Source organism: Pinus tabuliformis, chromosome 3_2, assembly GCF_031772625.1.
Source record: "Pinus tabuliformis cultivar Carrire ecotype Pingquan chromosome 3_2, CPIR1, whole genome shotgun sequence".
Lineage (NCBI taxonomy): Eukaryota > Viridiplantae > Streptophyta > Pinopsida > Pinales > Pinaceae > Pinus > Pinus tabuliformis.
In genome coordinates, this window is record NC_142302.1 from 296,871,032 (window position 1) to 296,885,811 (window position 14,780).

At 35.7% G+C, this 14,780-nt stretch overlaps 1 protein-coding gene across 1 annotated transcript in view; it reads right to left on the bottom strand.

Annotated features, from left to right (window-relative positions):
* Nucleotides 1–408: 408 nt before the first annotated feature.
* Nucleotides 409–14,780, bottom strand: part of LOC149180755 (immune-associated nucleotide-binding protein 9-like) — a 200,428-nt gene continuing 186,056 nt past the window's right edge. Inside the window, exons 3-5 of the mRNA XM_089413980.1 lie at nt 4,997–5,161; nt 4,794–4,913; nt 409–813 (exon numbers count right to left, since the gene is read on the bottom strand). Coding sequence (XP_089270106.1) covers nt 595–813; nt 4,794–4,913; nt 4,997–5,161 — 504 coding nt within the window. The 3' untranslated portion in view covers nt 409–594. The remainder of the gene's footprint in view (nt 814–4,793; nt 4,914–4,996; nt 5,162–14,780) is intronic.

Genomic DNA, 14,780 nt, shown 5'->3' on the forward strand with positions numbered 1-14,780 from the left:
AAGAAAATAACTTTAGTAATAATGCTTATTTTAAAGATATCAAAATACTCTTTCAAATAATGACTAAATTACATAATTTCCATTTTCTATTATTTAAATTCCTAAATAAATTATTTAAATAATAAAAATGATTGTAAAGAAAATTACTTTTCTCACAGTTTTAAAAAATTTTAATAGCAGGAAATAGGACGAAATTAAATAAAAGATACCAATATGCCAGACGAGGCCTGCTATGATAACTAACCATCATTGCATATGGTATCATTGAAATTGATGATACTTCTAGTCTAATACAGACGGGAAGGAAAGGAAAATCAGAATAAGATTAATATTCTCAAAAATAATCCATGGTATTCATATTTTATCCATATATAATTCTTTTTTAATAGCATAAAGATGAAGTCCAAATTGAATCAGTCATCCCTTTGTTCAGGTCCAGTCGCACAAAACTGGTAAAGGTTAAAGGTTGAGAGATATTCAACTAGTAAATGAAGATCGTAAATTTCAAAACTAGGTCGCACATACTAAAAATAAACACCTACAACACATCGGAAGCCTTTGGATAATATATATTGCTGAGTTTCAGAAACAGAATTAGAGAACAGTACAGAACTCCCTAAGTTTTAGCAAAGCTGGTTCCGGAAACGGGAGCCGCTTAGGGTTTCGCGAAGCTGAGTCCTCTCGAATTCGTAGTTGCTCTTCAAGCTCACGGATTTTTTCACGTGATTTTTTCTCAATCTCTTCTCGTGCAGAACGTTGCTCTGCCACCCGTTGTTCCAATACTTTTGTAGCCATACGCAAGTTCTCTTGCCCCTAATAAAACACGGAATGTCATGAAAATATCTCCTCCAAATATAGAATAATAGTCGAATTCCGGTATGTACTGTAACTCAACAGTCCAATATACTTTACGGCCTATGCTAGTTCACGTTTCCTATATGTCTAAAAAATTTCCTACATTTTCATGTTATCTCGCGTTCATAAACCATCTGTTACTGGAATAGTGGAAAGTCATATGACAATTTTATGTTAATAGCTTTATGTAGGCAAAGGAATAATGTGTATTTAGTAAAAGATTCCGGGGCATCAACGGAGAGGAATGTGTGTTTTTTCAATGTAAAAGTACGTTGGACATCGGTAGGAGTCATTATCTTTAGAGGCCTTTGTGCTTATTTAGTCTATTGACTTTATTGCTATGAAATATAATTTTATTATGTATTGGGTGTGAATGTGCACTTCAATTAATAAACTAATATCATTAAAACAGTTTTGCGTTTTTATATGTACATAAAAATGAAGTAAATAGTTGATTGGTGTAAAATTCAGTTTTTATCAATTTTCAAGTTCGACTCCACTGGTGGTACATGGACATGGCATGGGAATTTGGCAATGAACAAAAAAAATTGATTGGCTCTAATATAATAAAGGGAGGAAACGCTGATGCACATATGGGTGGACATGCATGGGCACTTTTACATAGCACATGGTATTTCTATTTGAACAAGATGATCAAAGAATGGAAGGCGGGCTGCCCAATTTGGAAAATTGCGGCGGAATTAAATTTGGGGGCTGAAGCATTTAGGAATGGAATATATTTGTAATGAACTTGAGCTAGGCACGTTTATGTTATAGCGGAAGCTTAGACTGCATAATCTGGTCTCGCAGAGTAGATAAAAATGTGCTTATGGTGGTGGAGACATACAAAAATATGTCGGCACAGATTATGTCATTGTTGGCCAAAATTTGGAAATGGCAGGTCTTCATCAAAATCATTCTATTTGCATCGGTGGCATGGAAGAACAAGATATTAACATGGGATAATCTCATGAAAAGAGGCCATTGGGGTCCGCGTCACTATATGTTCTGCAGGACGTGAGCCTCAGCATCAGAATCTGTCTCTCACATTTTCTTTACATGTCCAATTACCAATAAGATCTGGGATTGTGGATTTGTGGCACTCCAAATCCCATACAGGAGGACAAACAACTTTGAAGATTGCATAAAGAAATGGCACAATGTTACAGAAAAATATAAGGAGCTTCCCCTCTACATCATCTACGAAATTTGGAGGGCGTGAAAAAACCAATTGTTTGAAGGAAAGGAATACAACATCAGTTCGGATTGTTCGCAAGGTATTTAAATGGATTAACGCAAGACTATTCACACTGCTGATCTTTCCCATAAATTGAGCCCTACATTGATGAGTCATCAAGCTGGATTTTTTGATGGAGCTGCACAGTTCGGTGGATGTGGATGTGGAGCATAGACAGAAGCAAGCAATATTATCTACATTGGAACTGAGGCCTAGGCACCAACATAATAGCTGAGACAATTGCATATGGTGAATACTCTAATTTAGGGACTATTCTAATTTACAAAGCTAAAGAACCTAAACGGTCTACATATCTATGGGGATTCCAAATAATAGAATTCACGGGACAATCAGAATTTGATCCAACCTTATTATTGAGTTAGATAAAGAAGATAAAACACATGAGTTTGATCCACCCTTATTATCGGGTTGGATGAAAAACATAAAGCACATCTTGAAATCGCTCATTGCATACACTATCACTCATATATACAAAGAAACTAACCGAGACGCGGAAAAATTGTCAATGGATGGCATTCTAAAACCCTATGGATACATGAACTTTAGACTCATGGTAAACAAGACTACACGGGATGAGGGTCTGCTTAGCCTACCGTGACACATTTTTCACACAACAAATTTCCTTTCTGCTTTATTGTGATATTTCCGGTTTATTCCAGTCAGCATATATTAGAAGATAGAGCTATGAATGTCTGCTTGTTTAAGCAAATAGCTGGTTATTAGGCTGGGCATAAATGGATATCTTTATATACTGGACCAATTTCTGTATTATATCTGAAGATCCTTCACATATGCTGGTTTTATTTTGTTAATAGAATCAGAAATAAAAGGTCGACTCCACTTAAAACTCAAGATAAAAATGAAGGATAAGAATAAATTATGAAAGTTATATTATATCACTAGACAGTCATAATGAAATCATGCATACATATGTATATAGCCACAAGCATGCCCGCAGGGGGCTACTCTGGTTTACACAGCAAAACATATCTATAGGGATTTCAAATCTCTCATTAATGGAGTCAGAGGACGATCAATGTTTGATTCACCCAAGAGGATAAAGCACATCATGGGATCGCTTACTGCATACAGTATCACTCATATATACAAAAAAGCTAAGAGAAAAATTGTCAATGAATGGCATTCGAGAGGCGAAAAAATTGTCAATGAATGCATTCGAGAGCCCTATCGATACATGAACTTCAGACTCATGGTGGACAAGACTACACGGGATGAGGGCCTGCTCAGCCTACCGCGACACTTTTTTGCACACAACAACTTTCCTTTCTGCTTATTGTGGTATTTCCTGTTTTATACCAGTCAGCATATATTTTTGTCTTATAAAGGTTTAGTGATAGACTTGTTTAAGCAAATAGCTTGTTATTAGGATTGGCATAAATGGCTATCCTTATATACTGGACCAATTTCTGCATATATATGAAGATCCTTCACATATAATGGTTTTATTTTGTTAATAGAAGCCTCTGAAATAAAAGTTCGACTCCACTTAAATCTTAAGATAAAAATGAAGGATAAGAATAAATTATGAAAGTTACATTATATAACTAGACATCCATAATGAAATCATACGTAGGTATGTATATATCCACAAGCATGCACTTCGGGGGATTACTCTGATTTACACAACAAAAGAAACTAAACTGCCTACATATCTATGGGGATTTCAAATTTCTCATTGATGGAATCAGGGGACAATCACAGTTTGTTCTATCTTTACGGCTAAAGAGAATAAAGCACATCATTCCATCCTATCGGATTGGATAAAGAAGATAAAACACATCTTGGGATGGCTTACTGCATACACTATCACTCATATATACAAAGAAGCTAACAGAGAGGGGGCGGGGGGAATTGTGAATCGATGGCATTCGAGAGCCTTATGGATACGTGAACTTTAGACTCATGGTGGGCAAGACTACACGGGATGAGGATCTGCTCAGCCTGCCTTATGGATACGTGAACTTTAGACTCATGGTGGGCAAGACTACACGGGATGAGGATCTGCTCAGCCTACCGTGACACCTTTTGCACACAACTTTCCTTTCTGCCTTATTATGGTATTTCTGGTTTTATTCCAGTCAGCATATATTTTTCTCTTACGAAAGTTTAGTGATAGACATTTTCATAAACTTTATATTAGAAGATGGAGATATGAATGTCTTGGTGTTTAAGCAAATAGCTCGTTATTAAGGTGGTCATAAATGGCTATCCTTATATACTGAACTAATTTCTGCATTATATATGAAGATCCTAAAGATCCTTCACATATACTAGTTTTATTTTGTTAATAGAATCAGCCTCTGAAATAAAAGTTTGACTCCACTTAAATCTCAAATCTCAAGATAAAAATGAAAGATAAGAATAAATTATGAAAGTTACATTATATCACAAGACATCCATAATCAAATCATGCATACATATGTATATATCCACAAGCATGCACGCAGGGCTCAGAGCGTGCATATATATGTATATATACACAAATGTGCACGCAGGGCTCATGGGCGAGCGTGTTCCGTTTCATTGATGTCCATGTAAAACATTTTTATAGCACATATAGTGAATACTGCATAGCATTACAATATCCAACTCGCGGGCTAATTTTCCACAAATTATAAAATGAATCAGACCATTTCGAGGCTACGAATAGAACGCTTACCATTTCCTGCGATTCCTTGAGCTGTTCCTCTTGTGCTTTTTGAATATTTTCCATATAAATCTGTACTTGTTCGTTCGAATATCGACCAAAGTCGACGTCCTTTTGCTTACTTGACCATTCCTGCAGATATAAACCAGAATTAGCAATGAGATCCCTATATACTCATTTCCACTATATTTGACTTCTGAAAAGTACACGCATACCTGAGCTTCGTGGAACAACTCATTAGAATAGGGATGGCCTCCATGTTGAGCAATTATAATGTCTATATGCTTTAACAATTCAGTTTTTTGCTTTTCTTTCACTGTTTCTGATGTGGTTTTATTATCGAAAAGGACCTTCCTATCATTGCACTTCCTCAGAATCTCCTGCAGTCATCAGCATAGGTTTATATATAAAAACAGGTCATTTTAATGGTTGATAAATATATTGGTTCGGTAAAGAGAAAACATAAAACAGAGGCTAAATTCCATAATAGTTGTATTTTTTTTTAAGCCCATATGACATGATGAAGGAGATTTGCAGTGGCCTAAAATTAATAGGTAAACTACCATGTTAGATTATTATTGAATACATGATGATGAGGATGGTTAAAGTTCGCTGAGCATGATAAAATTTGGAGGATGGCTAAAGTTTATTAAGATTTATAAAATTTATTTATTTTTATTATCTGGTTTATTGAATCAATCGATATGCTGTGAATTATGTCCACGAACACATATACATCTCACTCACAAGATCAAGGTGAGGAGGAAGACAACACACCCTACCCACACCCCACACACTGACTACATTGTTTAATTATTTATAAAACTTAAAATTATTGAATACATGGTTTAAAATTAATTTTTTTTTGAATACATGGTGATCAGGAGGACGGTTAAGGTTTATTAAAATTTATATAACTCGGAGAAAATAAAAAAAAATTGAATACGTGGTTATGAGGAGAATGGTTAAGGTTTATTAAAATTTATGTAACTCGGAAATAGTGGAGAAAGTATTGTAAGTTGTTTTGATGGTGTTTTTTATTCATGTTCTAGTCCTTATTTTCTTGAGAGTTTGCTCTGCAATGTAATCACATAAATCCATGTATTATTGATTGATAAGGTGAATGAAAGTTTAGCAACATTGCTTGAGAACCTCCAAATGTAACTAGTGTCACCGGTGTAGCTCGTCTCACTTCTGAGTTGTCTGATTCATTTATCAGATCCATTGTGACTGAAATTGGTGGAGGAGAGAAAAGGGTGTGTGATCTAATGCGTGTTGAGCCGACCATAGAGCGCAAAAGGTCGTGCCGATCTGTGTTGAAAAGATTCGCTGTGTTTTTTGTGGAAGGAAGCTGAGGAGTGGAGTTTCTGTCTACATGGAGACTAACGATATTTCGCTGCATGTAGCTCGTGTGAAGCATAGTTACCAAATTCGCCAGAACCCGGTCAAAAGATACGAAAATTTGCCGAGTCTGTTGAGTGTCCAACAATTTACCTCAATTTGATCCGATTTGTAGCATAAGGGGTTAATTCAGTATGTTAATTCTCTCGCATAGATAGCTCGTTAATTAATAGATTATATTATATGAAAATCTCTCATGTCTAAAAGGATTATTCATTAGATGTTATACTATGCCTACAAAAGCACATAGATGATGGCATATAGAAACAATGAATACAAATGATTATTTATGGGATGTTATACTATGCCTATTGAACAAAAGTAAATGGAGGATGGTATATACAAACAAAGAATGGAAATGAGGGTAAAGAAAATAAAAAATATAGAAGGTAAAAATGAAAGTAGGAATTTTGTTTTTTTCAATTTTGGAACTTAAAAATTACTAAAGGAAAATAAAGAATGTGTGAGAGTAGTTTAATTTTATAAGTAGTTATTTTTTATTTTTGGAGAGATTATAGATAAATTAATTTCTACATAAATTTTATTATATAAACAAGTGCTACTTAGTAACTATAGGAAAATTGAAATTTAGATTGTTGAAAGGTGAAGCTGTTGTGAAACTATATAATTTTATTTAGTGACAGGTCTAAGTTAGGGAATCAATTTTTTACCAACAACTAAATTAATATATTTATTTACTCAATTTTTGGGAAAAAATAATATATCCATTGATGCTAAAATTATGGTAATCTCAGTTTTTTTTGTGCTCACTGTTGTAATTAATAGAAATGGAGCAAAAATCAAAATCTTTATGAATTTTGTTGAGATTCTAAATTTATTAATTATCTATCATTTAAAAAATATATATATATTTAAAAAAAATTAATAACAATGTTTAATGATTAATGAATAGTTTATATTTTAATTTTGAATTAAAATCATTATTATTTAAATAAATCTATTCACTATATTTAAAAATTTCAAAACACTTAACTTATACAATCTTAACCATTATTTATTTTTAATATTTTATTATTACATTTAAATTTAAGAAAAACCTTCACATACAATTTTCATATATTATACTGTAAACTATAAACGAAATATAATGTGATAAGATAATCAAATGTAATTGGGCTAAGATAAATAAAATATATTTGAATTTTATAAAACATATAAATAAACAATAGGTGGAATTACTTCAATCCGATAAAAAAGTTTATAAAATTAAGTAAATATATTAATTTTCAAAAATTTTACAAACCAGTTATTTGTTGTGAACTTTAGAGGTTTAATTTGTCTAAAACCAATTTTATTTCAAATAACAAAACTCTCATTTAAAATTATCTTTGGTAAAAAAAAAAAAAAAAACCTATTTATATTCCAACTAATAAAACTCCCCTTTAAAATTATCCTTTAAAAAAGAAGTGAATTTTTTTCCAAAACATTGTCTCTGAATTAGAGGCGACAGTGGAGGGAATTTAGCCGATCCCTAGGTCCACTCATCTTGAACACAGGGGAGACAGGGGAGTCACATGCTAGAGAGATTCATTTTTGGAAGCCGATCCCTAGGTCCACTCATCTTGAACACAGGGGAGACAGGGGAGTCACATGCTAGAGAGATTCATTTTTGGAAGTGTTAAAAGTCTCGAGAGCTTTCATGGGAATGGAGGAAGCACTAAGTGATAATTCTTATTTTCCCATGAATTTCACATAAGTTATTTTCCCACGAATTCCCCATATAAAAGATTATATACATCTATTTGTAATGCAACAATTAGTACAAGAATACTTTCACGTTTTATATATCTCATATTCGTCTTTGAAGTGCCTAAATTACCTCAAAGTATGCAACAATTAGTACAAGAATAATTCCACATTTTATATATCTTATATTTCTCTTTGCAGTTCCTAAATTAACTCAAAGTATAGCCTATACATACCAATTGAAAATAATTAAATTCTAAGAATAGCAAATATTGTAATACTTGGGTCACTAGTGGATGAGGAAGCCCAATTGAGAATTTGAAGCTAAGATAAATAAAATATATTTGAATTTAATAAGGCATGTGAATAAATAATATGTGCAGTTACCATGAAAAAAGTTTATAAAATTAGGTAAATATACAAATTTTCAAGTTTTTTACAAACGAGTTATTTGTTGTGAACCTTAGAGGTTTAGGTTGTCTAAAACCAATTTGTATTCCAAATAAAAAAACTCTCCATCTTCGGTGAAAAAGGGAAAAAAACCATTTTGTATTATCATTCAAAAAAACCAAGGGATTATGTTTTCCAAAAAGTTATCTCTGAATTAGAGGCCAGAGTGGAGGGAATTGAGTCGTTCCCTAGATCCTCTCATCTTGAACACAACTCAGTCACATGCTAGAAAGAAGGGCATCTTTGGCAGTGTTAAAAGTGTCGAGCCAAACTCGAGAGCTTTCACTGGAATGCACGAAGCAATAAGTGATAACTCTTCTTTTCCCATGAATTCACCATAAAAGAGAGTATCTACATCTATTTGTAATGCAACAATCAGTACAAGAATAATTTCATGTGATATCCCCACACAAAGTAAATATTTAAATTACTGCAAACAAACAAAACTATTTATTATTTTAAAGTTATAAAAGAACTTTTCTTGAATTAGTTTATGAAAAAGTAAAATAGCAGTTATCTCTAAATGTTATTTTACATGTTGAAGTAGTTAGGTTTTACAGTTGCTTGTCTCTAACTGATTTCTTGAGGATTTATTCAAAAAATATCAAGAAGATAGGGGTATTGAGATCAAGGAGAATGATGAGAAAAGAAGTTAAACTGTGCTGAAATGCCAGGCAGCTTTATATGGCTACATCTGGTTTGTACCAGTTAGCGGTGAGACAGTGACTTCTCATAGAAAAGGGACATCTGGTTTGTACCAGTTAGCGGTGAGACAGTGACTTCTCATAGAAAAGGAAGAAAGTTTCTCTCGGTGAGAAGGTGACTTTTCATAGAAAAGGAAGAGTTCTCATAGAAAAGGAAGAAGGTTTCTGTATTCAATAACACCTTAGGGGGAAACTATTTGGCATAATAGTCTCAAAGTTGGGAGGCAATGAAACGAGAAGCAAGGTGTGGGTGTAGGCCGAAATAGGAAATATTTGGGAGACATGAATCTAGATAAGTGGAAATTCCTCATGTTTATTAGTTAGACATTTACTCTGTATGTTGTTATACTCTATGCATGATAATCACTACCAAAAAATAGAAATCTACTAGTTAATCTATTAGTCTATGGTATTTTATTAAAAGAGTCCATAAATAGATATTTCATGCATCTAAACAAATGATAGAATACTCAATACTTAGTAAAAAGGATATAGCCAAATTCACTAAATCATAACTAGAAAACTCATAGAGATTTGTAAAAAAATTATCATGGTAATAAGATAAACTAGTTTAAATATTTATGCACTAACCAGCATGCCAAATCTTTACTAACAGAAATTTGTTAAATGAATTACCATGGTAATAAGATAAACTATTTAACATAGCTAAAATTATCTATGCACTAATGAGAATGCCAAATAAGGACAAAATAAACAACTGAATTCAAATAAGTAATAAAGGAAAACAAACACATGTACTAAAAACAATTACGATAGTAAACCCTCGAGGATTCTCCCTCAGTAATTTTGAAAATTCTAACCGCTAGAAAAGCAGAGCATACAATAGAACTATTGTTATTGCAATCACACATGCTATATAGAAATTACAATAACGAGTAGGATACAACTTTAAACATGACAAAACCCAATTAGTTTGACTAATAGGTTACAACTTTAAACGTGACAAAACCCACGCGGAAAGCATTACCACCTCAAGAATATAAACGAGGGCAACAAGAAAATGCATATGAAGAACTAAAATTTATTCATGATGGCAACCAGATTGTCCAAACTCTCTTCGAGAAAAGAGGGCAACAAGAAAATGCATGTGAAGAACTGAAATTTATTCATAATGGTAACAAGATTGTCCAAACTCTCGTCCAAACTCTCTTCGAGAAAAGAAGTTAACCGAGCTCGGCCAGGGTTTGAATTTACCCAACTCTCGGCACTATTTACAAACACTGAATTTCCTACCTTCAGGACGACATTAACCAAAATAACTATAGATACTAAGAAAATTGTTAAAAACGCAAGAGGACTGCATAAAAACCCTTAGCATTTACCAGATGTATACAACCGACAATGTTTAAACAAAACCACTCATAATATAACTGATAAGACAGTCACAACAAATATTTCATACTTCAAGTCTTTATAGAGCCGAAACCCCTAACCAAATAAAACGAGCAGAGAACCATTAGGCAACGCAAGTACCCGGAAATGGAGGAGCCTGCCATTACCATGTTTGGGGAGCAGAGCATGGGTTCCATTAAACTCTTCGCCCAACGCTTTATCTCTGCAAGGACCCTCCACCGCAACTGGGAGGAGGAAAGAGGGTTAAAACCATAAACGATAGCGAAATAAAGATTGAGGAAAGAACCATATTAGATAAAACTACTGAGAAACAATACCTATTCTAGCTTCACTGTAGAATCCTTTGGCTGCAGAAATCCGCACAATGAATCCCAAAGCACCTAGTAAGTTAGATGGAGCGTTTAGGCAACTCAAAGTAGCCACAGTCAACAATTTCGGAGTAATAGTTCCACCAACAAGCCAATGATGCAAATACCTGAGCGAGAAGGACAATTTCCATCGAGTATGTCGAAGCCATTATTAGAAGAGGGAAAAGTGAAAGGGTATGTTAGCTCTCTAGGAAACTCTCCTAGGTTCTAGCTCAGAGATGCTTGGTAACATATAATCTTCAATAGTGTTCTAGGTACTATTGGAATGGGCGATAGTTTGGTTCAAGCTAGATAATCACTTCAACTCTGTTTTCACTCCAGACATGCATGAACACGCTTAGCCTACAAGGCTTTAGACCACTAATGCTCAATAGTTTGCAAATTAAGTGAATATATGGAGAATACTAACCACACCAGCAGATGCATGCATAAACATATGATGGCCAGCTGTAGCAAGTAAATGGAGCTTACTAATATAATCTACCAACACAAAGATAAGATTACAGTTATCTAGTGTTAGCGACAAAGAAACATGGATGACTTATTCAGTAACAAATCTAATTCACCAATGCAGAGATAAGATCACAGTTATATAGCATGAGACATAGAAGAAATCATGAATAAAATCATCCAGGTGCAAGTTTAGAACAGAGGGGAGAATGGACGTTGAGCATGTAACATCAAAAGAAGCTTATATTATTGAAAATGAAGATGAGACACTGCAAGGAACAAAATATCTACAATCGCCAGAAGTTGAACCCTGATTACGTCTTACTTTCGGCTATTTATAGTTTATTTTTACAATGATCCTTAGTCGTTTAGGGCTGGAGATGTCTTAATCGACCACCTACTGTCATTAACTGTCTAATGGTGTTCTAGGACACAATTTCCTTTCCATCACGAAAACATTAATCAATTATGGTACTGTGTTGCCCTGTTAGGTGGTTGGATTGATTGTGGCGGTGGAGCTCCATGACTGTTTAATTCGGTGTGCTGAGTCGTGCTATGTCCTTCCTTCAGCCGTGCTTTCTGTTAATTTAGATCAGCAGCGAGACTGTCCCTAGGCTGATAGAGCCAGCCATCTTCTCCTTCCGATAACAGGTAGGGAGTGGAGTATGGAGTGCATGGGTGGATGGACGTGTCGAATTGGACAAACAGAGAGGTGACAGATTGGTGGAGGGCAATTGGGGACGATTATGAACGAGGGCCGTCGGATCGGGGTAAATGCACAGTGGAGATCGTGTGCAGGGGATTTGAGGTTGTGGTGGGAGCAAGATATGTCCGGACTATTAGATCTCAGATGGACAAATCAAACGGTTATTAGGTGGAAGAGGTGCGCAGATGATAACACCCGGGGTGGTTTGGCTCGGGCAGTTATGATATTTATCGGAAGGGCATCGGGCGGTAAGTAGTAAATGTTAGAACTCACCTGATTCCATTCAATGCATGGCATGTAGTGGTGGAGGAGAGAGAGATACAACCCTCGTCAGGCGAGTACTTTTCACGCTAGTTGTCCATACGATATGAGTGAGAGCCATTAGATCTAGCAGGGGTGATCTAACGGCGGGGAAAGATTGGGCACATTTTAGTGATCGGGTGAAATGTGGGCCGTTAGATCGTTGAAGAAAGATTAACGAAGGAGGACGCAGAGGTACGAGGTGTTCTAGGGAAATGTGCAGATGTTGCGCATGGCAGATAGTTGAGGTTTTGTGGGGGTTTTGGGTTAATTTTCTTAAGGTTAAAGAAAAAGACGGTTTCGTCGGGAGGTGAGGGTTAGGTTAGGAAATGAGAAGAGTGCAGTGTGAGCGGAGTGAGTGAGGAAGTGGGGTAATGTCCTGTGTGGGACCATATTTAAGGATGGCAAAGCAGACCGAGTCCTTCCTTTAACCTTCAAAATTGGAAACGCCGCATCTCAGGGCTAACACTAGCTCCTTCTGGGGATGAAAGCCTACCTGTGAGGTTTCAAGAACCGTAGACCACTGCCTTTCCAATGAGACTAAAAACCAAAACATCCTCCTAGTGTTCCATTGGGCATGGAGTCTATTTATATAAATGAAAACTAAAAAACATATTTACAAGACCAAGGCTTTTGAGCCTTAATCGGGATAAAATTTCAAAAATTGCCCATTTACTAGGCCATCAAAAACATCTTCCCCCTCTAGATTTTGCAGAATGAAAGTGTTGTTCATCTGAACCTGAGAGACGGCAATCGGTCATGTCCATAAGGCATCGAATTTACCATGGTTTCCCTTCTTTTCCTTCAATGCATCCCATTTGAGAACCTAGACATTGATCTAAAAGATGTCCATCTTTGCTTTTTTATCAAAGACCTCCTTGATCTTCTTTTGATTCACCACTGACTTCTCAATCAGTCAATCTTTGATCTAGTGAACTTCAACCAAGTCACTCATCCTCCTTGCCATGTCACTTCCCTCATCCTGTTCCTCTTGCAAGAATTTGGCCATAGGGAGGGTCAATTGGATTGGAAAAACTACCTCAGTACCATACACCAGCTTGAATGGAGAGTTCCCTATGGATTTCTTGATGGTAACTCTATCAACCCACAATACAAACTTTAGCTTGGAATCCCAATTCCAAGTGTTGTTTTCCAGCAGTTTTTTGATTATCCTCACCAGGCTTTTATTAGATGATTCTGCTAAGCCATTGCCTTGAGGATAGTACGAAGTGGAATGCACTAATTTAGTGCCCATCGATTCACACATGTCCATAAATTCCTTTGCTCTAAAAGTTGCTGCATTATCAGTAACTAGTTTGGTCGAGCAACTAAATCTCGTGAAAATGTTCTCAATTAAGAACTTCATAACAACTTGGTGATCAGCCTTCCTAGTGGATATGGCCTCAATCCATTTGCTAAAATAGTCAGTGGCTACTAATATCCACCTGTGCTGGCCATTGGAATGTGAATTAATCTCTCCTATGAAATCCAAACCCCATTGTTGTAAAGGGCCACTAGTCGGTATTGGCTTCAAGGGCAAAGACTTCAGTTGTTGCCTCCCTGCAAAACTCTGGCATTTGTCACAAGATATCACAAATGAAAACACATCAGAGAATAGATTCAGCTAGTAATACCCATCCCTCAAAATCTTGTGGGCTATGGTTTTCCAATAATGGTACCCTCCACAAATGTTGGAATGAATCTGGTGCATGACTTCAACAGATTGTTCTTTGTCTAGACATCTTAAGAGGATTCCAGATGGGTCCCTCCAATAAAGCAGGTTCTTATTAATACAAAACTTGGTTGCTTTGAGTTTAATGGTCCTAGCTTGACTTGAGCTAAGACCTAGAGGGACTTGTAGTTTCAACAAGAGATGAGCTATACTAGAATACCACTCACAGGTAGTCAGATTTTCAGCCAAATACTGGTTCTGCCCTCGTTCTGTTGTTTCCTCCTCTACCCATTCAACATCTGAATCTGCACCCATGCAATTTATGTCTAGTAGACTGCAATTTTCATCAGCCATATCTTGGTCCAAGCCTTGGCCTTTGATTAGCTTGGTGGGCTTTAATTCTATGTTGAACTCTATGAGTTTTGCAATCCACTTAGCCCTTCTTCCATCAACATCTCGCTATGTTAGGACATCCTTTACTGAAGCTGAAGGTACATAGGCAACCACTTTGGAGTGAAAAATGTAAATTCAGAATGCCTTTGAAGACTTTGTGAGAGCATAGGTCTGTTTTTCGATAATGTCATACCTTAATTCAGCATCTCTCAAAGTTTTGTTGAAGAAAGCCACTGGCTGCTCTACACCTTCGTTACTTTTTTGCAACAAGACCGTTGCAAGCGTATCATAGGAGGCAAAAGAGAAAATATAAAACTCCTTGGTGTAGTCTAGGCTGATTAAAGTGGGAGCTTCCATAATAGCTCTTTTGATGGCTTCGAAAGATCTTCTTGCAGCCTCTGTCCATTTGATCTCTGACCCCTTCTTTAGCATGGAGGTGATGTGCTTTACTAATTTTGCAAAATTTGGAATAAA